Genomic DNA, 26504 nt, shown 5'->3' with positions numbered 1-26504 from the left:
GACCGAAAATGTCGATGGAAGAAGTCTTCGCCTTCACTCCCTTCTTGGTCAACGCAAAATAATTTGAAGAAGAGTCATTTTGACAGATGAATCCGATTCCTCCTATCAAATATCTGGTGTCAGGAAAGCCCATGGATAACCTCAGGCAAGGTCAGAATCTGTCGCAATGTGTTTCAGCTTCTGAGGACAGAATTTATTTCCAATACCCATAATTACAACTGAATTAAGATTGCTCAATCAAGGAATGGCTTTGGGATAAGTTTGTGGAATGGAAAAGCAGCCTTCAATTTAGCCCGATCGGGAGTGGTTTTGCTTTCATCCCATCGCCAGAAGAATATCCTTGCCTAACAAGCCTATACTATCTCAATCAGGTATTCATTTCAAGAAGTCTGGAATTATTGTTCTGAACACTTGATATCTCAAATTATCTGATTCTGTAAGCACTGGACAACTAGTTGGTTGCCTTTATCAGATTATTAGGATTTTTTTAAAATATATTTTCGTTTCTTCTCCCCATGAAACTGCATGTGATGGAACTGCAAGCAGCTGTTGTTGTTATTCCCTTTAAGTACTGAAAGACGCCAATTTACTTTTCTGTTTTCCAGCCATGTTTTTATAGCATTTATGTTTTAAAACTTCTAAAATTCTAAGAAGTTTCCTGTATAAGTAATTTGCCATGCATGTCATCGTACCTTGCGCTATAGAAATCTACCAGAGTTCCAAAAATTTTGCTTTGAAGATAGAATTATGTCCTCTGTGTAGTAAAACTCTTTCCTTTACACGTTTTGTTCCATTCTCCATACTTAAGCAGTGATTAACACAGAAGAACTAAGTGTTCACCAGTGACTACAGGAACAGAAGCTCTTCAGAGTATTATTTAAGCATTTTAATAACAAGAAAATCTAAAATGGCTTCTTAAGCTCTTTATTCTGAAAGTCATCATGTACAGCCGAAGGACCAAAACTGGCTGGAGACGTCCTAGCACAGCATTCCCCCTCCAGGGCGATTTGCGCACACGGTACAACGTGGGCTGTAACTGGAAGGCTACGCCATCTTCTTCGAGTGCTTAAACACGGTGACTTGACCGGAATAGTTGGTGACTTGAAATACTGTGACTTTGCCATGACAGTCTGTTTCCAATAAAATTGTTATTTATTTATTTTAAAAGTGCTCCACCTGCTATACTATGAAAAATAAAATGCACCTCTATTTCCTCCATCACTACAGATTAAAAAACCATGATAAAAGATCCATCCCCCTCATATTTAACTGCCTCCCTACAAGCACTCAGCACCTTCGCCAAGGCTAAGGAGTTGAAAGCTTAGGGCCCGACCTCAAAAGGTTTCCACTGAAGCTATTGGGACGCTGCAGGAACGATTCTCTGTGGATAACCACAGCCCAGATGGACACCATAACCGATTTTTAAGCCATAAATACATGTCCTTTTCCAAGTAGAGCACTAGGAAGGATATTACGCATCCTAGAATTTGCCATTGTCATCTACGATTAATGACAATCTTGAGGATCTTTTCTCTTTAGGGTAAGAACTGCGTAGCTTCTACGCTGACACAAAAACTACAAAGGTGAAGTATTTAGAGAGTAACGTAAGACCAGCTTATACAGCTGGAAAGAAGACATGCCTTCAGGCAGGCAGCCTCTAGTTAAATTTCCGTTTAAAGAAAAGATAGGAACCTTTGCCGGTCCAAAATAAAAGTTTGCAAGCTTGATAACTTTGATACAAGACTGTCCTTGAGAATACAGAGGAAAAAAAATTAGCTCAGATGGTGCTCAGCAAATGATTCACTTCTCTCGTATTTTACTCCTCCTCCCCACTTTTTCAATTTGACTTCACAAAGCCTTGAATTCAGAGAGGTATTACGTGACTGGTACAGTAAGAACCAGTTGCGGAAGACCTATTTCTTGTCTACACGGCCCTAGTTCATTTCAACCCTAATTCAGATCTGCTGAAAACTAGTTTGTTTTAAAGGATGAAGAGAATTTCCAAATCAACCTTTGCCGAAGTGTTTGAGCATAGCTGTGACAGGGACTCTAATGGTCAAATTTTTCTTACACACAACTAGGGTTACATACTGACAACATGCTCCTGATGGCAGAATAGAGCAGATCAGGTTCCTTCAGCAGTTCGAGGATCTTGCCATCTCCCAGGAAGCCTCTCCCAAGCCACCACCTCAGCAGTGGGAGGAAGGGTGGGTGCTCCTGCCTGCATTTTCCAGGAGGAAGACTTATAAAAGGATTAGAAAGGAACTCTGTCTCTGAATTGAAGACGAGACTTCGGTTTCCCAATCCACAGTTCTCTAAAAGAGAAGAAAGGAGGACAAGAAAAAAGAAATCCCCAAGGAAAACGAGGCCCTGTTTAAGACACGCCTGCTGTCCCTTCCTAATGCCCTTCAGCCAAAGTGTGAGCATCCACCTGGGCACTGCATGGGTCTATAAGCTGCCTGCTGTACACAAAAATGGCACAGGACAGTAGAGGTGGCACGGTGGAAAGAAAAAAGACGGGATGCTGGAAGCCATCCCGACAGCCTTGTGCATCCCCTTACAAACACCCTAAGTTCTTGGAATTGGGTTTCTAATTAACGTCTGCATGCTTTAGGTATACTCTTCACCGGATGTGAAGTGCAAAATAAATCCTGGAAGCTCACCTTAAATATTAATGAGGCTTCAAAAAGGTAAGCGCTAGCTGAAGTCGAGCAAACCTACTGGTACAAGTTCTGTCACCCTCGGACAACCTACAGACATCACCCTAATCACATATTACAACTTAAAGATCATTAACTGTTTAATACCGAACTAACACTCGTGTATATTCATGGCATAAGTAAAGGGATTTTAATCCAACTGACTTAACTGCAGCATAAAACCACCTCGCTTGCTGGATTTAACTAATTAATGTGGTTTTCTTTGTGTGAGCTAAGACCACTAAGGAAGTAAAAATTCTGTTTGTTCATTTTGGGATTTTATGTCTGTATAATTATCAGTTACAGGTTCTTATAACGCTGAAAAAAGCTCCAAAATATTAGGAGAAGTGACAAGAAATTTAGTCTTAATTATTAGGAATTATTCCAGAGCTGCGCTCATTCTAAAACTTTTCATTTAGACAAAAAAACCTTGTCCTTTTCCTGACCACAACTCTTATGAAACCTGGTTTCTAAATGTGTTACCTACATGATTCAGGAGAGTGACAGGGTCTCAACTCTGTCGGTATTAATATCCGTAACAGGAAGACGAGGTTTGGATCTCTGCCGAGTAAAAAAAATCTGTCCATTGAACTGCAGCAGTTCTACAGTAACAGTCGATGATAAACCTCACAAAAAATGTTCCAAAATGAGTAAGGGAAGATCACAGAATGGCAACGATTGGCACAAAGGAAGGAATACTATCCAGAGACTTATCTGGAGAGGTCAAACACGAAAACATCCACCTAAAACGCTAAGCGGTAACATGCAAGAACTTGTTGGGCCAACTCGCTGTGCATGTTGCACGAGCAAGCCTCTAATGATACTCCAACAAGAAGAGTTTGTTTACCAGTAACAACTTCAATGTTAACTTCATCACATTCGTGGAGCAGATCACAACTTGCGCAACGAGGAATTGGGTTCTCTGCCTTCCAGATTGGCATCTCACCTACCTAGGTCTTCTCTCGTGTACCATGGTGAAGGACGTATCTATAACTTCATAACAGATCCGTTCTTCAACTCAAATATTTGGGGCATCCACAACCTCTCTGTGCCAGCGCCTCACCACTCCCTGAGGGAAGAATTTCCTCCTAACACCTAATCTAAGTCTCCCTTCTTGTAGTTTGAAAACCATTCCCCTGTGTTCTGTCATTATCTGAGTAAAAAGTGCCCTTCTTTATTCATCATGCCTACAGCTATTTGTTTTTAAAACAACAAATAAATCTACACAGGTGGGTGTAAATGGCTTCTGGCTGTGCTACTGTGGCTGTACCACTACAGCTGCTGCCTCTGAACCAGCAGCACACCAAAGCAGCCAGTCACTTTTGTTTGAGCCACGTCCCCAGCCTGTGACAGCTGTCGCAGGCAGTTGGCAGCCAGACATCGACCAACACAGGTTGGCAGGACACAGCCCTGGACCTGGAGCAGATTCTGAATCCAAATAAAAAAAATACCAAGTTATTGAGAAGCAAGCAGAAATTCACACTTTCCTATAAGGATACTAATTGAATTTCCATGTAGTACAGAAATTTATTTTTTAAATAATGGAAATCCATTCTTTTCATCAGGCTGTCTACTCCTAGGTGCCACATTCTTTTCTTCTTAATAGTATTTTTCTTTCCCCAAAGTGAGTCACTCTGGAAAACGCCACTCGCTTGAAAGAGAACAAATTGACAAACAAACCCAACTGTCATGAAAAATAACGCTCACTGCTATATACTACGACTACCACGTACCAACAGCTTCAAAGTTCAATCAGAAAAGACTTGCAAATCTATCCAACAATAGTTACTGGCTTCAGGAGAAAAGGAAATAAACATTTAAATCCGCAACTGTTAAAAGAGTTTCTTCTAATACACTGCTAAGCGTATGATCTGTTTGGCTTAGCTCTAATTTGGCTGGGAAGGCTTTCGCAGACAGAAGGAAAATGTTTTTGATGGCTTGTTCAAAAGGAAAAAAAGCCATTTATCAGGTTATGTAAAAATCTTGTGTTGGAAACTACAGTTTGGCAGAACACATTTAATTACCGCTGGCTTTTCTAGAACATTAAGTAAAAAATAACTATGGTATAATCGTATTAAGGGTTTGTCTTCGTTGGTTTGACACAAAGATTTTTGTGAAAGGTCTCATTAAATCTTAGATCATTCCTTACACAACTTAGCTCCTCCACGGGTCTACACAAACAAGGAGTTAAAGCTATAATCCGCAGAAATAAAAGATGGGAAGATTTCCAAGCTTTTTATGCTCAAAGGTAAAGGAGAACGCTTTCCCCTCACCATTGAAAGCGTTCATTCGAAACAACAGCTATTGAAATCGAGTTTTTCATGAACTCAACCTTTCAGGAAATCAACCCTCTAAATCAGAGACAAACACTTCAGCCCATATACGCGACACCGTAAATACGCACTCTTAAATACTAACCCAACAAGATGCCAGAGAAACCATACTGTGAGCTGCACCCAGATCGATGAAATTCCAGAGTCCCTGAACTATGAAGAAACGGGGCACCCCTGGAGAGTGGCTAAGAAGTGTGGTAGATAATGAGTGGAGAACCAAGTCACTAAGCACAGGGATTTTGAGTAGAATCGACACCACCGGAATACAGCTCCGCTACACATACAAGGAGCACCAGTAAGGTCGCACCATCACAAAACTACCGAAGTCATTAAACTACAAAAGTCATTACAGCCAAGATGCTCATTTTGCGCTCGCTTTGCCAAGATCATCTTATCCCGCACTACACAAGTTCAATGTCCTCTTCATATACTGACAATTTTAAAATGAACACACTACGCAGCTGAATTCAAGATTTACCATAACGAAAAGAGTTCGTACTTATGGTTCTAGTCGATGTTGAAAGTTTCTGCGTGAATCTACAAGGCTGTACAGTTTTGAAATACAAATAAAAAACAAATAATCCACCCGTTTTCCTAACTACTGGGCTATCTTCCAATAGAAAGTGTGTAGCAGAAGAGTGGTACGCTGCAGACATAGAGGTATGCATTGTACAAAACATTTTCAAAGTTATGAAGAATAACTTCCTTATGGAAGTAACAGGTGTTATTTTAATATCGCTTTAATAATTGATAATATTTTATAATTTAATATTGTAATTCGCACAAAAACCTTTTGGTCACATCTAAATTCTGCACCATCCAGAAGGATGCCCATCACTAAGTTTGGGCAATACTTCATGAGAAGCACCGTGGCCTACTGGAAGCCCCCGAGCCAGAAGACTTCACGCTCGATTCCCACGTTTTGGCCTTGTAAACAACATGGTCAACCCACTTAGTCAACCGCAGTACGTTCAAAACTGAAGCAGAAATTATGGCGTTAATCGTATTAAAGCATTTTCAGATTTACTTCTGTAGAGGAGATCCATACCCTTGTCGACACTGATTAAGAAGCAAAGAGGTCAAAACAGCTTCTTCGCCGTTCCTGAGTTGAAATGTATAGGATTTCAAGAAAAGATTGAACTTGTAAGCCTAACAGGATTTTTCTTTTTGAAAAACAGAAGTTTTAGTTGAAGTTCTGTAATGATTAATTCTGCAGTTCTCAATTTCAATTTCTGTAATTCTCTAGAGCTAGGAAAAGTTTGGAAAGCATCATTTTTTTTTCACCAATATAAAATTCTTTCACACTTGCCCTAATGTTTGCAAGATATCAGTGTTTTTTTTTCCCTTAACAAGCATTTTCTGCTAAGAATTAAGGAAAAATATTTTCTGAGCCAACAGGGGACTTGGGTTTTGATTTCTTTATTTATTTATTAGTGCAGGGCTTTTTTTAAAAAAACAAACTTATTTTATAATGGGTTACTTGAAGCTGTTCAAGGTTTTGGCATATCAGAATAAATGTCAGGGAGATAAATCACCAACACACCTCATGAAACTCGCTGCCGAACTCTCAGTAAACAAGCTGGAACATATGGTTGCAATTATGATCTGAATTACCACAGAAATCAGAAGCTCCAGTCACGAACCACAACCTCGTTATGCTACGTACTGTACATGCTGAAGGATGGTCTCTATCTATCCTCAACAACCTACATACAGGACGAGAGACAAAAAGGATTCACAGAGAGAAAAAGAGGGATTCACGAGAGAAATGAGGCAGTTACTAGGCAGCACCATGGGCAGTGCCCTCCGCACACCACAAACCTGTGTCAGGTAGGTATCACAGAGGGTATCAAGAGGACTTAAAGCATTAAAAAATAAGCTTTGAGAAGGTTTAGCTACAAAATATTTTGTCACTGCTCTAAGGGTCCCCGGCAGGGTCTCCCTGAGAGGAAATGAAGGAAGCCATCCTACCGTTTGGTTGCAGATCCTTGTGATCGAAACCCCCCAAACGTTTGCTGGACCTGGGGCCTAGTCATGCTACCAGAAGTGCTACTGCTGCGTAACTGCTGTACACTCACATCGTTCAAAACCACAAAGATAAATTAAAAACAAACAAAAACACACCAAAAAAACCACAGTCTATGTCAAAGGAACTGTGCAAGAGCTTGATAGTGAAGATATCTCTGCGGAAGACATCTCAGAAGAGATTTATGCCTGAGGCAATGTTTTCCTGTGCCACTACGATTAACACAGACCATTTTTATCTGCAGAAAGGCAACGAAGATTCTCAAAGGGGAACATTCACAGCCCCTTCTGACAGTAGTTCGGCCTAACTTCATGCTCACCTGGTCCCCAGAGCACCAGAGCTGCTGCACAGCACAGATGTTGGTCAGGATGCAGCTGCCCTAGAATCCGGCTTCCTGGGCAGCTTTTGCTGACTGAACCTCCCCCCAGCTACGTTACTATTAACACACAACCTCTTAATTTCAAAGGACACTTACTTGACCTGCAGGCACATGTTTTGCTGCAGTTCAGACACGTCTTCAGAGAAATTAAGAAAAAAGCTGAAGATCGGGACCCTAAATCTTCACACACAGGCTGAATCAAATGCCATGATTGCAGTGACAAGAGGATGCTGCTGGTATGGACTGTAAGCAAGAAGGAAGATTAACAGAAGTGGGACAGAAGTCTTAGATCTACATTTTCATCATGCTGAGCATGAACAAACACCGACAAGGCACAAGGGAGACACAGAAAGTTGAAGTTTAGGTTTATGGAGCAGATACATAAACTAGACCTCTGACAAATCAGAAACAGGTTCTGGAAGGTCAAACCAACTAGATTGAAGTATCTGTAAGAAAAAAGTCTACTGGAATGGTAAAAAATAATAGATCTGTGTAAGTAGTCGTTTTTGGCTTTCTACTTTGATGTATTTTAAACTAGATATTAAAAAAATCAGACTCCATACCTTTTTCCTCTTCAATTTTAACATTAAACACTAGATGGGAATGAACAGTTTATTTTATAAAGATAACCATGCCAAATGTAACTGTTAATGAGAATGTCAGCAGAAAAAGAAGAAACCTTGGTATACACAAGTCATAGATGTGTAAAATAGGTCAGATTCCCTCTTCAGGTACACTACTGTTGAGTGACATCACGCAGACTGAAGTACACACTTCCATGAAGCGTTCAGGAATGTTTGCCTGGTTCCAACCGAAGAGTACAGGCATGAGAAAACAAGTAGCTGGTGACGACTACACACTGAGTTCTGTGATTCATGTTAATGATACCGCAGTACATCTGTGGGCCAAAACAGTTAAGAAGATTGATCAGGTGACTAATCAAGATAAATCACCTTCCATGGATTTCTTCCAGGTAGAGCATTGTACCCATCACTATTAAAATTACCTGAACACACACTAAGTCAACGAGAAGCTACCACTGCAGTAACTCCTAAGGACTTCAAGATGCTTTAAGGTGGGGTTATCTTTTCAACAGCAGAACATAAACTGGATCAACTGTTCCAAATGAAACCGTTTACGTTCATTTTTTGATGGTCTTGAGTAGCACTAGCATCTTCCTGTCTTAATTTATTACTTGTCTGGTAGCTCCTCAACGTAGCATGAGTTTCAGTTTGCAAGAAATCAAACGACCAAGTAAAAAACTTCTGTTTATTTATAACATGAAACACGTCTACTGCCATTCATACTGATGTCACTTAGGCCTTCGGAGCACATGAAAATATAACCAGATCTAGCAGCACGTCACAATTATTTTGCACACCTACAAAAAGACTGCTGGATTCAAAACACAACTGACTCAATGCCAAAGATACTGCATTGAAGAATGTCCTTTATGAAGTTAGCAAACTAAAATATCATTCCCCCCCCTCGCTCCAAACCCACAACTGTGTATTTAGCTATTGGACGACTGCAGAATTGGCAACGCAATTCTCATCAAGGTGCTTTATATATGAGAGAAAAATGTACTTGCAGCACACAGGCACCTTGCATGCAGTCAGAGGTCAAACCAAGGAGGAGAAATCGGTGTGAGGATGCTGGCTGCACGGTTTCAGGGTTAAGGAGGTTCACGAGAGGAAAAGAAACAGGCTACAGAGGATGAGAAGCAGGACAAGGTTAACTGTGGGAAAGGGTAAACTTCTGCTCACGTTGTGTGCAGTTATCACTCCTGCAGAATCACGAGGAAGGAAAGGAGGGGGGGCTTAAAACAGCGCTTCTACAAGTTTGCAGACCTACTGCTGCTGTGCAAGCGACTACAAAATATGCACAAAAACAACAAAATAAGGTAGATAACTGTGGTATCAAGTTATATAGATTCCCAATTAATAAGTACAATGATTACCTTAGGCCTCAACATTCCATGAAAAGGTTTTAAAAACCAGGCTCCTGCCTCTTTTCGTCCTAAATAAACGATGGATTATTTCATTAGACTTACTTTAAGAATTGTGTAGTATTTAAAAGACGTAGAAGCGAGTTTTCAATTCTTTCATTCTTTAAGTGTCTATCTTGTAATGTCTTAAAAGCCTACAAAACTTACAAAAATAAAACAATATAGAAATCACTTCTGGAAGTTTTTCTACATCTGCTCAAGTCTTTTTTTTTTTTATATAACAATCAGTTTGTGTTGCTGTTTTCAAAATTTTTATTGCACTCTACACACGTACCCGATGCTTTAAAAAAAGGTGACAAAGGGCTTAATTCAGAGCTGTTATCAATGGACAAATATGCCATTTATTCTACCAATCTTAGCGTGCCCAAGTTTCATCTATAGTCCAGCACCGAATCCAGGCAAAGAATATTAACTAACCACGTGCACGCAAACAGAAGTACTATTCCTATTTTCCAACAGGAGATGGCATTTATTTTTTCCCCTTTCCTGGATGGGTTATTAGAGAGCGCTTTACAAGAGCTCTTCTACCTAAAGCTTCATATGAAGATACTTAATTCACCAGGAGAAATGATGGCACTTCAAGTGCTCATGAAAGAGGCAACAAAATAAGTGTGGGAGTATGCCAAGGGAGTTGTTAAGAGAATGGTTCAAGAAGGAGCAAAGGGGGGTGGAAATGTAGGAAGAGACAAGAACACACGTAGGCAGACACCTTAAGAATTTGCATGAAGAAATGCAAACGTGATATACGAGGAGGAAAAAGTCATGTGGGGCTATGTTATCAGAGGAGCTATGGAGGAAGGAAAGGTGGTGACAGTTTGGATGGACTTAGGTTAAGCAAGTGAAGAGGAAAAAAAGCTCTTTGCACTAGGACAGAAAGATACTCGGGCATGACTGTATGATTAGAATCAAGATGAATGAAAACGTGGTGCAGGTATCAACAAAATACGCCGGGAAAAACCACTCCGCAGTCACAAGCTGAAGCACAAACCGCATAATGAAATCCGCTTTGGGAAACCTTTTAAAAGCAATTTTCTCCAGCAACTGACAAGAAGGAAAAGAACGTACCTGCTGGGACTTCCAAAAAAAATGTTGTAAGGAACAGTTTAATTACTTTCTCTTCTCTGTCTAAATAAACAGCAAACCGAACAACTGTTTTCTGACACGTTTACCTTATGGGCATAACCCAAACACTGCCGTGGTCTGCCCCGAGCACATACACTAGAAACCAGAAAGAAGATGAGTGTTGTGAACGCACCGGGCTCCGTGTAACCTCACCTTCCACAGAAGCAGGAACGCGTTTAGGATACGCTGCACTACGTTACAGAGACGTGCTCTTTTACTGCCTCCAGGAGGAGATCCACGTGCACTGTCACAGTCAGCCTGCAAAAACATTTTCTGGCAGGCCACACGCGGCACAAACTTTACTGTTCCCTAGGGATGCTTCCAGGGAGTGGATTTCACAGAAGATCAAAATAAATAGGATATGTTCTAACAACAACTGACTTGCAAAGTCTTATTTAGATTTATCGAATAAAAGGGAAGTAGTAGATAACGTTACTGCTAGCAAGAAATTATGTTTTATTTTTATTATAAATGGAATTGTTGAGGGAGAGTTTTTACACGCAATACGCATCTAAAAAAACCACACATCTGGTACGGCGAAGAGAGCAACCACCCAATCAAAACGCAGTATATAGCATAAAGAAACATGAAACCCCTTTTGCTTAACAATATGTCATTAAGTCCTTTGTATTCTCCAGGCAGAATCTCTCTATAACAAACCAACCAACCACGGAAGGTCACAGGCTATTCACAACACGCAGGAAAAACATTAATCAACCTACCGGGAAAGGCATACACTATGTTATAAAAATTCATATCTAGGCCGTTCTTTTGTATCACAGAAGCTTCGAGTTTGGAAGGAGCTTCTGGAAGGAGCTTCTTCGGATCATCTAGTCCAAATTCCCTGCTCAAGCAGAGCCACCTAGGGCAGGTTGCCATATCCATACAGTAAAAGTAAGGAATAAAATATGCAGTCTCTGAAAACGTGTCTAGCTCTTGAACAATAGAGTCTTAAGGAGTATTTATTGAGTATTTATTACATTTTAAATAACTTGAAACGTGTGATTTGTCAAACGGGGCACTTTTAAAGAATTAAAAGTATCAGCAAAGGAAAAGAAAAGGGGGCGAAGTGCTACTGTTACCATCTACTGTCCTGCATGGAACATCTCTGCAGCGCCTGCCGATTGTTTCACATCTCAAGATGGAGCACGCATGATTACAACAGTTTGTAATCTTTCTTGTGGGGCCATGGTTATAGCTTTTCTTTACTGAGCGTGCACATTAGCATCACTTGTTCTAAAAAAACAGACTACAGGTGCATTTGTTTGTAAGAGAGGTCACACAGAAGGCAATACTTCCTGAGACCCGACAAATTGTTTAGAGAAAAGACTCACTTGCCACCCCGGATGCAATTCCGTACAGCAGTCCTCCTCCATCCGTCTGCTGCTGAAAGACGTGGGTCCCCGGAGGAGGGCTTCTTTCTTGTCTAATGAAGTTATATAGCAAGGTTTTCACAAGTCTGCTGGTATATGGGAGACTGCGAAGAAAAAGAACGGCCAGCTCAGGTTGATTGACAAGTTGCAAAATTTGGCTCAACTACAGAACTTTCGTTCCCTCCAAGGAGGATATGCTTAGATCTCAGCTCGTTTTAAGAGTCCCGTCGATTATTTGAGGAGGAACGGATGCTCGTTATCTCACCTGCGAGTCAAGTCTAATCAACTACACCGCAAAGACCAGGCGGGGTGCACAGCAGTCTTGGGCACCGCGCCTCCTTACAGATTGAAAGGGAAAGAACACCGAGGTTTTGACCATGCAGAGCTGCACCGACTCCAGCAGGACCCCGTTGGAGCACCTTCAGGAGCACGGTTGCCGAAATATTTTGGTTTTCAACACTACTTTGAAGTCAACCGATGTGTGGAACGTGCCTCTGGAGGCCAGGTACCTGCTGCTCCCAAAAACCAGACAGCAAGCACACCTAAGAAAAATCTGTCTGCATTTAAAGGTTCTTTTCTTGCCCTACTTGGTCCAGCCCCGCCCAGAACACGACGTACCATCGACCATGCATCAGGTATTTGTGAATGAGGCTTTCTCGCAGGATTTCCTTGTGAAACAGCTGGCAGGAGAGGAAGACGACGAGCGTCGTCACAGCTTCCAAGGAAATGCTGTACGTAATATCTCTGCAGGAAAAAGGGAAGATTTGGAAAAGATTAATCTACCGGCTTTATTTATTAACATACTCACAAGAACGCTCAACAGCTTCACTTGAGGTTATGCGTTTTACAGCAAGTCTCAACTGGGACCAGCTAACCAACAAATCAAACTCGCTAGGAAAAAGCCACGTGGCTTCACACGGATAACGCGCTCTTTTTTATTGCTGCAAGCATTTTTTGATATGCCAGAAGACAACGTGAAAACATTGCAGCGTTGCCCAGAGCGTTCCACCTGCCATTTTCGGAGCACACGGCACACTAAAAATAATAAATACATCTCAAAAACGTGTCCTTTGTCCCGTTAAACAAAATTGTCGTTCTAAGACCGGGAAATGGCCGGTTTTGGATAGTTTACCAAAGCTCATTAAGTGAATTCGGAAAGACTACAGAGCTAAATGGATGGGAAGGACATCTGTTGTTTGGGCTATCTTGTGATTTCTGCTCTCAACTGAGCCTCTAACAACCTCGTTCCGTATCGCATTTTGAAAAGGGGGAGAAAAATGCTGCCTTGATCACTGATAAACTGCCGAATGCACGACCCCTTTTAAAGCACTTGTACAGGAACCTGTTTCATTCTTGCTTTTAACCATTTATTTCCTCCTCCAGAAGGAAATGTTTCGTCCAGTGCAACGGTACCATCCTGAAGCCCTTGGGAAGGGCTGAAGCGATTCGTTCAACGGCAAGAGCAAATGGGAAGCGCGATTTCCTGGACTGCAGTCCAGAGCCACACCGCTTCTGATATCAAAATGTTTTGGAAAGGGAAGGTTACGCAAACTCACTGTTTGTATTTCTTCTGGCGTGCTTTGAGTCTTCGAATCCCTAACATCTCACGCCAGGAAGCGACTTACGGCTTAAATAACGTTCTTCCTCCAAATCATGAAGTACGTTTTAATTAGTTTTCGTGAGGTACCTGACTTTTCGCCCACTGCGGAGGAAGTTCGCCAGTGTAAATGGTGATAATTACAACAGGCCAGAGGTTACGCTGGGAGCTGGTTCTACCGCACGTTCATCTGCGCCAGGAGCAAGACCGAGCTAGGAACGGTCTTCCCAGTCCCTCAGCCAAGCCGTGATGCTTTGGGATCAGCCACCCATGCCCGTCCCAAGCAAAGCAGGGAAGAGCTGCGTATACCGATTATTATTAATACAGGAAAAGAAAAAAAACACTCCTTAAATTTGCTCCTATCAAAATAAACCCAAAAGCTCGGAAGAAATATATTTTTTTAGGTATACAAATTACCAAGGCTGAGAATACGAGGTTGTCTTCCAAGTTGAGTTGAGCATGACTCGATGAATGAAAAGGCCGACCTGGTGACACGCTACAACATCCAAAATACCCGGGTCACTTTGTTGGAAGGAAACGCGTTTTACGGAGTCTATAGACCCCGTAAAATCTCCCCGTTCCAGGCATTTCTTTGCTTATTTCTCTGACCAACCGTACAACTGGAAATGCACATCTGAAGAGACATCACAAAATCCTTCTCTGTTTCCTTCCGCTGAGCCATATAAAAATAAACGAAGTTATGGTATCGCATGAAGTATTTTTTTTAAAAAATAACCTGCTTTCAATAACCTTACAACTGGATGAGAGAAGCTAATCAATTCATATAACTCAAGTTACTTATTTTCTTTCTATTCAAACCCCAATTAAGGGGGATTTAACCGGGGATTTTCACTCAAACTGGAGTCCCAGTACCTGTGGTGAGCCCCTAACCTACAGACACCCTTAATTTAGCAGCGCAAGGATAAAGCTTCAGAGCAAAATCTTCTCCACCAAGGGTCAAAACAGCTTTCTCAAACTCAGAACATTTCGAAAGGGTCCCAAGAACTACCAGGAACCCCTTTTAACTTCAAAGAAAACATTTTTTATTTATATTGAGAGACTATTGGGGGGGGGGGGGGGGGGATTTTTTTTTATTCAAAGCCATCGCTCTCATAATGGACTTCCTCTTCAAGTTGCTTGCAGATAAGGAGGAAACTAGAAATAACGAACTCATGGCTCAATCACGCGTCAGAATTACTTCAGAAAACCAGAAGAACTGCACGACAGAACAGCAGCTACTCTATTTATCTTAATTCCTTCTGTCAAGTAGGCAGCAGAGATGCTGGGTTCCCCTGTGAGAGGTTTAGGGTGGATGTTAGGAAGAACTTCTTTACCGAAAGCGTTGTTAGGCGTTGGAACGGGCTGCCCAGGGAAGTGGTTGAGTCACCACCCCTGGAGGTCTTGAAAAGACGTTTAGATGTAGAGCTCGGTGATATGGTTTAGTGGAGGGCTTGTTGGTGTTAGGTCAGAGGTTGGACTGGGTGATCGTGGAGGAATCATCTTCCAACCTAGATGATTCCGCGATCTATGGCCCTGGGAAAACTCTTGTAGAACAGCACCACATTTCTGCTTGAAAAAAGTGCTGTTTTAGAAGGAACTGATTATTAAGAATAACTAAAGAATAACTAAATATTTTTTTCTCCCTTTTTACATCACCAAGCATTACCTACCATGCCTCTGCCGGCGAGAGCAGATCAGCAATGCTGCTCCTTGTGCCTCAGCCAGCACATGCAGTAGGAGGGGGACCCATAATAGCTTCAGGTTTCTTATTTGTACTTGAAATCTGGGACATTTTCCCTTTTCTCTGCTCTGTCTGGGTCACAGAAGGCTGTCGAAAACCAATTCTGTGACCTCTGATAAAAGCCAGCCCTTCCGCATTACTTTTTTCCCCCCTCCAAACTCCGTGTTCCCTCTCAGCTGATTAGCCACCACTTCAGTCGCATTTTGGAGGAGATGCGAGAGATTAAATCAGCTCTGGTGGCGGACTTGTAAATGCCAGAGCTATCAACCTGCAGGCGTTTACTGCCGGAGACCCACACTAGGCTATCCAGCTGCGTACCGTTCCCTCAAAAGGTTTTGTCAGCTCGAACTGTACGACGGTTTCACCTTGCCCTTTTGCAGTTCTTGGGGACAGCTATTTCAAACGTGCCACCTGCTGATGCTGCATTTTCAAGTTCCGAATGTTTGAACAAATTCTGGGGCCAAAACACCGATCTTTAACAAAAATCAAGTGTCACCTTTGTGATAGGAAGAGGAAAACGCACGCAAGCAGCCAGTTAAGGCAACTTGTTTGAGGAGTAGCTCTCTATACTGCAACAACTCGAGCACTTGCCATTACTCACCTGCGCCCACAGACAAGTGGACAGGTCCCAAGCGCCCTGGAATTTGCTTTTTTCTACTCAAAATTAAGAAGTGGATGGGCACGACCTCCTGTCAGCATTATCTACCAAGGATTTCAGCTACCTATGTGTCATCCTGCTGCTGCCAGCTTCTCTCCAGTGCCGAGCAACGCTCACAACTGCTTTCTGCGCTCACCGCATCATTCAGCTTGGTTCCCTGCCTCGGAGAGAGGTCTGTGAAAGAGGAACCAGGATTAAATACGGAGGCAAGATGCAAGAAAATCTCTGCTGGGGACTTCAGTTACTCCAAAGACACATCCTTCCGTAAACATGTTCATTAACACCTCAGTGAAATGCAACTATTTCAACACCTCAGCAAACAGAGGCTGAGAGCTTAGAAATGATTTCACACCTACAGAGCAAACAGGCTGAACAGTCAGAAGCAAAAGCCTCTGAATTTCAGCTTACTCCACTGTACCGAACCCCCTCCCTGTTGAAATGTATTTCCTGAACTTTCACCCAGCCAGAGCTGTCTGCTCTGAGTGGTAAAAGGTTAAAAGGTAACTCGTTTTCTAATTTAGGAGGGTTGCCAAAAGGGCTGATTCATCCAAAAACTCGCAAATCATACAGGAACCAGGTTTCATTTCCCTGCTTCCTGAGGGCCCAGCGGAGAGGTGAAAGAGGAGTCACCGCAGAGAACAGGAGCGGTTCTAAAAACTGAAAAGCAAGTAGGGTGTCTGGTTATCAGTCTCTTTCCCCTCTTGGAATCGCTCCTCACTTTACACCTGTTGCTGGCGAGAGCATGCCTATAGCACCTATATTCTGTGGTGTTTATCCTTCTTATCAGCAAGACTCCTACGTAACACCACGAAGCTTGGGAAACATCCCGGGCCTGGCCTCACCGACATCCGCAGCACAAAACTTCTCAAAGGACGATGTGCGTTGTGCTCTGCCGCACCACAAGGCGCCTCCATCCTCAAAACCTCGAGGATCTTCAGTGCGAAGTAACACCGACCTTTCAGTTTGGATCCTTCCACTAGCTTCATCCTAAATTTCAACAGATGGAAGTTTCCCTTTGATGCTTAGAGTTGCCAAAAAGGCTCAAGTAGCTCTTCAGACACTGGAGCTCCTACAAGCGTGATAAAAGTTCCTTGAATGGTTTTTTCGCAAAAAGCAGAACTAAAAGGTAGTGTTTTGAAAGTAACAACAAGAAAGTGACTTCGGCATGCTCCTGAAATAGCAGAGAAAGCAGTACTGAACCCCTTTGTTGCTCATAATCGGCAAGAAAAATATCCTGAACATTTCTCAGTAGCTGTCAACAGCATTGTTTGCACCCAGTGATCATTCCATGGAGCTTTATAATCAACCAGAGCCCTGTTTTTCCTGTTAAATTTGACTTAAGCTGCCCGAAAACGTGGAGAGCATCCGAGTCAAACGCGGTTACCATTTAAACGTGGAAGTAACTAGGAGCGCAGCCCAAAACTATTTCAACTATAAAAAAATAATGGAATGCAAGAGAAATATCAGCTCGCTTCTACTGGCCCTACAGGGTCCTACTTGATGGTGACGTAACGAGATCACACAGCCTTTCCTTTTTCTTCCACGTGCTTTTAACGAAGTGAAAATGTACTGATAACAACCAGATGTGTGGGTTAGGTACAGCAGCTCTTAACAAGCTGCTGAAAGAAACCGTTCTAATTTCAAGCTCCGGGAGCTCTGTCGTGCAACAAAATGCTCGCGGTGGCTCCTACATCAAATTCATAGTTAAATGCTCAAGTTGTATCTTTCTGCTGACTGCGCAGTTTTCATTAATGGGTGCTCTTGGGTGTTAACGTTACCAAGACCAAAGGAAAAGCAGAGTATCCGTAACGTACCCAAGGGAGCCATAAATCAAACATCAACGTACCGTAACCCAAGCGTTACAGGGGACTGCACGAGTCTAATTCCTGAAACGTAGTAACGCCGTAGCTCCTATAAAATCTCTCAAAAATTCCATGTTCATACGTGAAACCTTCCCCCACTGACATTTTGTGCCACGCAGCGGAGCCTGCTTTTCAAGAGGGTTATTCAGGATCCTTTTAGTGACTCTCAGATATCAGGCAACGAGGATGTGGAGCCCCACGGTCCTTGCTATAAGCTGTTTAGTCTACGCTGAGTGCAACCGCCATGAAGTGCACGTACCTTTCCAAAGACAAACCAACTCTGAGAAATAGCTTCTTCCATTCATTGTGGACAATTCTGAGATGTTCCTCCTTGATACGTTTTGCCTTACATCTCTGAAGCCAGCCTTTCCCAACAAGAACCAACTCACTTTAGTTCTTCGGTAATATTTCATAATAAGGGAGCTTCCTCACGTCTTTACGAAGAACAGAGTTCACTTCACTCCTCCTGAGGCCAACTGTAGTCTCTAGTCTTCTGACTGAAAATACGGATACTAGGAAGGCAACTTTCAGCAAGGAGAGAAACCAGACTGAAGGAATATTCTCCCCAAAGACTGTGTGACTGTGTATCACAGAAAGCAGCTTTTCCTACATCTACTTTTCCTTACTTCCCCTTCCGTGATGCAGGCAAAAGGTGTTAGTTAAGGTATTACAACACTGTAAATAATTTATGCTGGTAAACAAGACAATAATATACATTTTTCTACGTTTTATTATCCTACTTATTGCTGTTCAACCTACAGCTCACGTTGCAATGAAATGTGGAATCGACACACCTCGAATAAAGCAGACGCATTGAAAAAGCGGCATCAACAAAACAATTTTGCTCTGGAGATCCACAGAAACGTTCATAGAACGGTTTGGGTTGGAAGGGACCTTAAAGACCATCTAATTCCAACCCCCCTGCCATGGGCAGGGACACCTCCCACTAGGCCAGGTTGCTTAAAGCCCCAGCCAACCTAGACACCACCCTCTACGAATTTCTTCTTAATAACTGATCTAAATATACCTTTTTAGCTTAAAACCATTACTCGTCCTATCAATCCCCGACAAAAAGTCCCTCCCAGCTTTCCTGCAGCCCCTTTTAGGTACTGGCAGGCCTCTGTAAGGTCTTCTTGGAGCCTTCTCCATGCTGAACAACCCCAACTCCCTCAGCCTGGCTTCACAGGAGAGGTGTTCCAGCCCCTTGATCATCTTCGCGGCCTCCTCCGGACTCATCACCGATCTCCACTTGAACATTGAGCCGTTGACCACAGCTCTTTGAGTAGGACAACTCTTTGAGCCGTTGACCACAACTCTTGGAGCGCGGTCAACTCTTTGAGATCCATCCAACTCCTTACCCACCACGTGGTCCATCTGTCAAATCCACGTCTCTCCAATTTAGAGACGAGGATATCATTGGGAACAATGTCAAATGCTTTGCAGGAGGCCAGGTAGATGATGTCAGTTGCTCCTCCCCTATCCACCAACGCTGTAGAAGGCCACCAGATTCATCAGGCACGATCTGCCCTTAGTGAAGCCCTGGTGGGTGTCACCCACCACCTTGTTTTCCACATGCCCTGGCATAATTTCCAGGAGGATCTGCTCTATCACCTTGCCAGGCACAGAGGTGACACTGCCTGGCCTGTAGCTCCTTGGGTCTTCCTTTTTCCCCCCTTTTATTAAAAATATTTCTAAAATTCCACTTAGTCATTTCTCTTCTTCAGGCATTGGTTCACCGGTACTTCAGAAATGAGTATTCAAGGAGTCAAATGATTGAAGCTAAAAAAAAACAACCCAGGTGCAGAACAAGTGAACCTTTGTTTGCCCTCCGAGATAAAGCGACAACTCCAACATCCCTGTCCCGACACAACCACCTCCAACCAAGAGTTTGCAGTACCGACTGGTGTGCTGGCAGAGGAACCTGAACCAAACAAACGTGTTTAAATGCAAATATTCAACATTATTACCCCATCACTCTGAGTGATATATTCTCTCGAATGCTCTGTTTAATGAACAAAGGTGGTCTTCTGTTTTAATAAGCAGAAAGGCGGTGGAAAAAAAAAAAGGCAACTTACAAGAGGGGAATTTCAACAATGAGCTGGATGAGGCAACACAGCAACTCTTCTATGAGGTCTTCACACTCAGTTCCTGAAAAAGGAGCGTACCAAAGGTTATCTGGATTTTCAAACACCAAAAGAACGCGTAGATTTAAACACATCCAAATGATCAACGTTTTAATTTAGGGACAAACACTAGAAGGGGAATTCTATTTAGATGCTGGTGTCATAGGAAGCGTGCTAATACTGAACACATCAAGCTTTACTTCACGACTTACCTAAGCTCTTATTAAGCGGTGTTTGTTTTTTTTTTTTACTAACAGCTTGACAGATCGATCACTAGGGACTTCAACCGGTCCACAGTTCAAGCTGCCTCTCAAAATTCCCCTGCACTCCTCAGATTTCCCCACCATTTTTTTTCCCCAAGTGAAGAATAAGCAGAGACAGACAAAAATAGCTTCATCCATCTAAGACACGCTGAACAACATTCTAAATTGTTGACTTTCGAATGAATCCAGCCTATAGCACCCATTACTGCTACTCTTAAACAATTAAGTCCACAAAATATTTTGCAACAACACGGAGTTACTTATTTAAGAGAGATTTTTTTCAGCGCATTTCAAGACAAATAAAGATTGACGAATTTCCAGAGCGTGTTTTAAAGGCGCAAAATTATTCTCGGCTGATTTACAACGCGACTGAAATTCATGGGATGATTAAGAATTATTTTAGGGCTACAACCACTCGAAGCAACAAAATCGGTAGCGTTTGAAATCGGCGCTGCAGTTTTTCAAAACAACTGGAACAAAAGACACGCCGAAGTTCCTTGCCAGAGGAAAAAGTGCATTAAGCCATTTGGAGATGGCATGTAACAAATAGAAGATACATCCCTTGGCTCAGGAGGAGTTTTTTATGCTTTCAAAATAAAAAGATGATACACGTGACGCAAAAGCAAAGGGTTTTACGGTGCTGAATGCCTAAGAGCATGGTTTTTCCTTCTGCGTCGCCAAAAAGGCATTGCAGCACAATGATCACACAGATGCTTGTTGATGTTGTGTCTTCAGATAAATGGGTCGTGCGATAAACACAGTGCTACGGCAGTGTCACGGCGTTTAACCCAGGTTGTTCTGAATTCCAACACTCAATTTTCAGAAGCGCACCGTGGGGAATATTCACAATAAGGCAAAAAATTCTTTCTTTCCACAATTGGTTTATTAAAATTGCGTTCAAAATCGTCACCTAGGGAACTGCACGTTGTAAAGGAAATCAGGTTTTTATCACGGAAACACGGTTTCCTTTATATAGGATCCCCCATGAGTAATACAGTTAGTAAAGAATGAGAACTGCTAGGAGCATTTAACCTTCGACACAAACCACAGGCAAATAACGAAGCCCGGAGAGCGGGTTCTAAAGCAACTTGAAGGTGACACTTTTCCAAAGTTTTATGAACCTAAAAAAATGCTTACAGAAGAAGACTAAGATGGAAGATGTCAGCCTCTCCTGCTGGTCTCAAACTACTTCTTCCCCCCCCCAAAAAAAAACATAATTGCTGTAATCAATGTCATTCAGCTACAATAATTAACGGATCCTTTCCCCTCATCGGGGCGCACGCATTCGCGTTTAATTCTTGTCTTTCCAAGACAATGACACGGATGCATGCCAAATCTGTAACGTGCGAGAGGGCTACGAACACAGCGTTTTCATAAACAACGTCTCTCCGTAGCAGGATAAAGGCAGCACACACAACGCTCATTGGCATTAACAGGTCGCGTACTTGGATCAAAGGCCCGCGTAAAGCCTCGGGGGAAAAGCAGCAAAGGGTGAATCTGTCCAGACAAGATTAGAGCACGCTTGCACAAAGCGAGAACAAGCGCATCTTCAAAATCATCACGGTGAAGAAGCAACTGCGAAGACACACGGTTTTTAAAAAGGCCAGTTAGGCATTTTTCACTGGCTGCATTTAAGTCCTGAAACACCAGAAGATGAACGGTCTATGCTAGCAAGATTTACTCCAGTTCGATTTAGCCCAGTCCAATTTAGGATTTATTAATATCAAGAAGTTCTAGCTGACACTAAGATGTGATTTAAGTCTATAGGGACTTTCCTACGATCAGAGTTGTGCAGTAGCTATAAGCAAATGCCCAGTTACGGATGAAGCGGTAAAGATTGTAAATTCCTGGCCCAAGAATCTGAAAAGTGCCAAAAGGAGCAAACTTCTATTCATGGGCTGTTATCCGGGAAGGGAATCAATAAACAGTGATGTCAATAAATAGTGATGTAAGCAGGGACTCAGACCCACACAGTTTATTCTTTAGAAGCTTGTAATGCTAGGCTACAACACACCCTTGCATTTCAAGTTTCTGCAAGGGAAAAGCCCCCAACATCACTTTTTATGATACAAAAATCAGCTACAGAGCTTTCTTCTAACCTTAAATAAAGTCTAGCAGGGAAAACTACGAAGCTGACGTTCGGAAAGAGGGAAAGCCATGAGCTGCAACGTCTGGGAGGCGATTCTCCCAGATCAGGCAGTTATAAAATGCTTCCTAAACAATAGTGCATGTGTCATGTATGACAAAACACTTCTCACTAGCCAGTGCCGAGGATGTTTTCCATAGAAATATACATGTCATATGAATTTCTGCCTGAAATACCGAAGATTACACAGCAGGCCCTGCTACTGTGACTGCAGAGCGAGCGCATCAACGTGCTGGCACTGCAGCGGGGCTCCCTGAGCTAACAGGTGCTGTATTTAAACTCCAAGGATGCTACCAGGATGTCATTTAAAAATCAGTGGTACTACGATTCCCAGGCTACAAGGCAAATAAAGTGATGCTAACAGTTTGAGCAGGGAAACGAAGAGCAGCACGCGGTTTTATGATGAAACGGACCTTTCTCAGAAGGCTGAGGCTGAAGAGTGCCCACCGAGTATTAAGAAATCTGTATAAGCTTCAGAACAAGTTCTGGTTTTTCTTGAAGAATGAAATATATAATCTAGGAAGCTACGCTTAATTATGAAGATGGAAACAAAAGTCATTTAATTCTGCTTAACTTAATAAGCCCTAACACAAGAACATTTCGTTACACTCAGTAAATGACTTTTTCCTACAGTATATATCAATATATTACATAATTAGTATTAATTCATTGATTTATTATACTAATGAATTAATAATTCATCGAGTATATATTCATATTTCATATGGTGAAGGCACTGATACATACACTATGTATTTTTAAAAGCTACATGAAGGATTTGTTCAGGACAAGAACTGATGGCTACAGAAACACAACATGCTCTGAACCTCAATACCTCAAAAATGTCCCGAGAACGTCTCCAAGTGGAAGCCTGAGGCACAAGAAGCCGGCCTCAGCTCATAGATGAGCAGGGAAAGCTGATGAGGAACTCATTTCCTGCCTTCAATCCCCTGCTCTAAGGGCAGACCACATGCAATTACCTTCCTAATCAGGAACATCCAGCTCCAAGATAATTGCTAAGTACGCTCGCCATCAATACGCACAGAATTATCACTAATAAATGTCGCTGAGAATTACAGTCAAGTGCTACTAAGGATTGTACCAACACAGAGCTACCCCAGTGGTAACAGCCACTTTTCATCCTATGCTCTTAGGAACTCCCAGCTGAAGGAATAAAGATCACTGAGGTTCGAGCTAACGGAACATCGCAGCGTTCGCAGCTGTCTTACTGTGCTACACCACACCACTGCAGCAAGAACTGGGCTTTTTTTTGGTTCAAACCAGGTGTAAACCCTGTAGTGGGTTTATGTGGCAAGGTTTTGGTAGCAGGGGGCTGTAGGGGTGGCTTCTGTGAGAAAGATCTGAAAGCTGCCCCATGTTTGGTAAGGGCCCCACTGCTGACCAGAGCTGAGCCAATAAGTGATGCTGTTTTGCGCCTCTGTGAGAACAGATTTAAGACAGGAAAAAAAAAAAACGCTGCCACAGAGCAGCTGGGAGAGTGAGAGGAGTGAGGAACAGCCTTGCAGGCACCAAGGTCAGTGAAGAAGGAGGGGGAGAGGTGCTCCAGGCGCCGGAGCAGAAGTCCCTGTGGTGAGGCCCATGGTGAAGCAGGATGTCCCCCTGCAGCCCATGGAGTACCACTGGGGAGCAGGGTTCCACGCTGCAGCCCGTGGAGGAGACCACGGTGGAGCAGGCGGACCTGCACCGACGGAGACTGCGGCCTGTGGAAGACCCCTGCCGGAGCAGATTCACGGCTAGAGCTGCAGCCTGTGGAGAGGAGACCACGCAGGAGCAGGTGACCTGGCAGGAGCTGCTGCCCGTGGGGGACCCAGGTTGGAGCAGTGTGCTCCCGAGGGATGGACCCCGTGGTACGGACCCAGATCTGGAGCAGTTCTTGAAGAGCTGCTGCCTGTGGGCAGCCCACACCAGATCAGTTCAGCAAGGACTGCATCCCGTGGGTGGGACCCCACGGCACAGGGGACAAGAGTGACCAAGAAGGAGCGGCAGAGAAGAATTGCTATAGACTGACCATAACCCCCATTCCCCTGCGCCGCTCAGGGGGAAGAGGTGGAAGAGGGTGGATGGGGGGGGAAGGTGCTTTTGGTTTCTTTCCTTTGTTTCTCACTTCTCTAGCTCGTTAGTAATAGGCAATAAATCTTACTATCTCCCTATGCTGAGTCTGTTTTGCCCATCACAATAATTACTGCGCAATCTCCTTGTCCTTATCTCAACCCTTGAGCCCCTTTCATTGTATTTTCTCCCTGTTCCTCTTTGAGGAGGGGGAGTGAGAGAGCGGTTGTGGTGGAGCTCGGTCACCCACCCGAGCAAAACCATCACAAACCCCCAGGCAGTCTGCAGTGACACCTTACTCTAAGCAGGCACGACTTTCTGATGCATCCGTTAGCCGACGATATCTTTATAACAAAGGGAAGGAAATCGAGGTTCCCGCGCCAGCATTATCCATCGTGTGCTCTGTAAGAGCGTCTTGATACGGTGCTACGCAAAGATTTGCGGCAGATAGTTTTCCTTCTGCTGCAGTCAAGATGCCCTTTACCAATCTTACAGTAGCAGTAGGACAGCTACTACAACTCTCAAGATGGTGTATGTAGCAATATTATTTCTAGTTTTCAAGCACAGTTTTGGATTCTTACACTAAACAGACACCAGAACTCGTTACCTTCTTGGGGAATATTTGTTTAATTAGCAATAGCATCTACCTACCATACGAGCCCGGTGTTTTTTCCTCGTACGTGAAGTGAAGTTGCAGCTCCTCTTCTGACATTCTGCTGATGAACACTTTCAGCAAACAGCAGATAATAAATAACGCATTGTGAGCCTGCCAAATAAAGAGGTGGCTAGAAGAGGAAGCAGAAACAAACAGGGATCGGTAACGTGTAAGTTGCAAACGTGCATCAAAGATCACACAGTACCTGACAGATTAACAAAGGGAGTTCCTATAGCAGGAGACAATAAAAAGAGTATTTTTGAAGTTCTACGCCTGAGCGGAGTTGGACATTTGTAGGGGCGTAGAGGAAAAATCACAGAAGGCTTCCTAGGAAAGATACACGGTGCGACACATCACCTCTCGCTGTTCTTTCCTACTGTTGAAAGGGTGAGCAAAATCCATGGCAGTTGCATGATGTGACTTGAAAGCAGTGTCTTATACAGAAGTTTGGGGTTTTTATGCTCAAACCCAATCCACTTGGAAAACATTCCCGAGAAACTTGATAAATTAAGATTTAGGTCAGGTGATTTTTCAATACGTCAAAATCCTGCGTTCCCTGTGTTCCAAGGGGTTGGAGTTCTGAATTATCAACATAGTAACGGAGAACGTGGGGTCCACCCAAAGAAAATTAAGACAAAAAACCCTCAGGATTTCACTAAAGGGTAGGCAGAAGTTAGCCCAAAGTCACATCACTTCTCATAATTACACCTAGATAACACACAGAACACAAACATCTTTTCTTCCCCCCAAACAAACTATTATACTTCATGATCTACGCTTGATAAATCGCTAGACGCTTTTATTTATTTCAAACAATGACTTAGGAGAAGTTTTAGTCTGTAAATATGTTAACTAGACAAGTAGCTAGCAAAAAAAAAGGAAGGTTATAAAATGTGAAACAGCGCACAGCTTTTTTCTGGGTACTTACTTCTGACATTCCGCTGATATTTTTAATTCTTTGGTTCTTGAAAGAAAGACTTTAATCAACGACCCAAGGTTTCCTGTTCGAGGATTCTTCTCAACTAGATAAGGAATTGCAAAGAGAAGATAATCATGTAGCATTAGTAAGTTGAGCCATTTTAGTTCAGAGTGAAAACATTTTAATGCCTCAAGTATTTCCACGTCAAATACAGTATGTTTCCCCGTTCAGCTGCTATCTTACATTGGAAATTTAACTTAAAATGACTGCTTAGCCATTTTCAGTTCTACAAAAGACAGTTCACAGACTACATTTCTGAAAAGTTGGGATATATAAAACACTCTTCACGCTATTTTAATCTTACCAGTGGGACACGTACAGATAATTACACAAAAGACCTGGGCGTACGCATCGTGTCTCTTAATTTTACTGACCAACCACATGGCAGAAAGATAAGACGTCGCAATTTCTCACCTAAAGACTTGCAGACTGAGATGGTGGCTTCTTCCAAGAGCTTTAAGTCCGCGCTG

General features: G+C 42.8%; 1 protein-coding gene across 4 annotated transcripts in view; it reads right to left on the bottom strand.

Annotated features, from left to right (window-relative positions):
- DYM (dymeclin) overlaps positions 1-26504 on the bottom strand; it is a 176066-nt gene that overhangs the window by 139015 nt on the left and 10547 nt on the right. For all 4 annotated transcript variants that reach the window (XM_035309185.1, XM_035309186.1, XM_035309184.1 and 1 more), the window contains exons 4-9: positions 26449-26501; positions 25984-26077; positions 25052-25185; positions 19874-19946; positions 12559-12684; positions 11902-12044 (exon numbers count right to left, since the gene is read on the bottom strand). In XM_035309185.1, the coding sequence (XP_035165076.1) occupies positions 11902-12044; positions 12559-12684; positions 19874-19946; positions 25052-25185; positions 25984-26077; positions 26449-26501 (623 nt within the window). The remainder of the gene's footprint in view (positions 1-11901; positions 12045-12558; positions 12685-19873; positions 19947-25051; positions 25186-25983; positions 26078-26448; positions 26502-26504) is intronic.

This window comes from Oxyura jamaicensis, chromosome Z (assembly GCF_011077185.1).
Source record: "Oxyura jamaicensis isolate SHBP4307 breed ruddy duck chromosome Z, BPBGC_Ojam_1.0, whole genome shotgun sequence".
Taxonomy (NCBI): Eukaryota; Metazoa; Chordata; class Aves; order Anseriformes; family Anatidae; genus Oxyura; species Oxyura jamaicensis.
The sequence above is the reverse complement of the archived record's forward strand: the minus strand, read 5'-3'. Positions and strand labels throughout refer to the sequence as shown.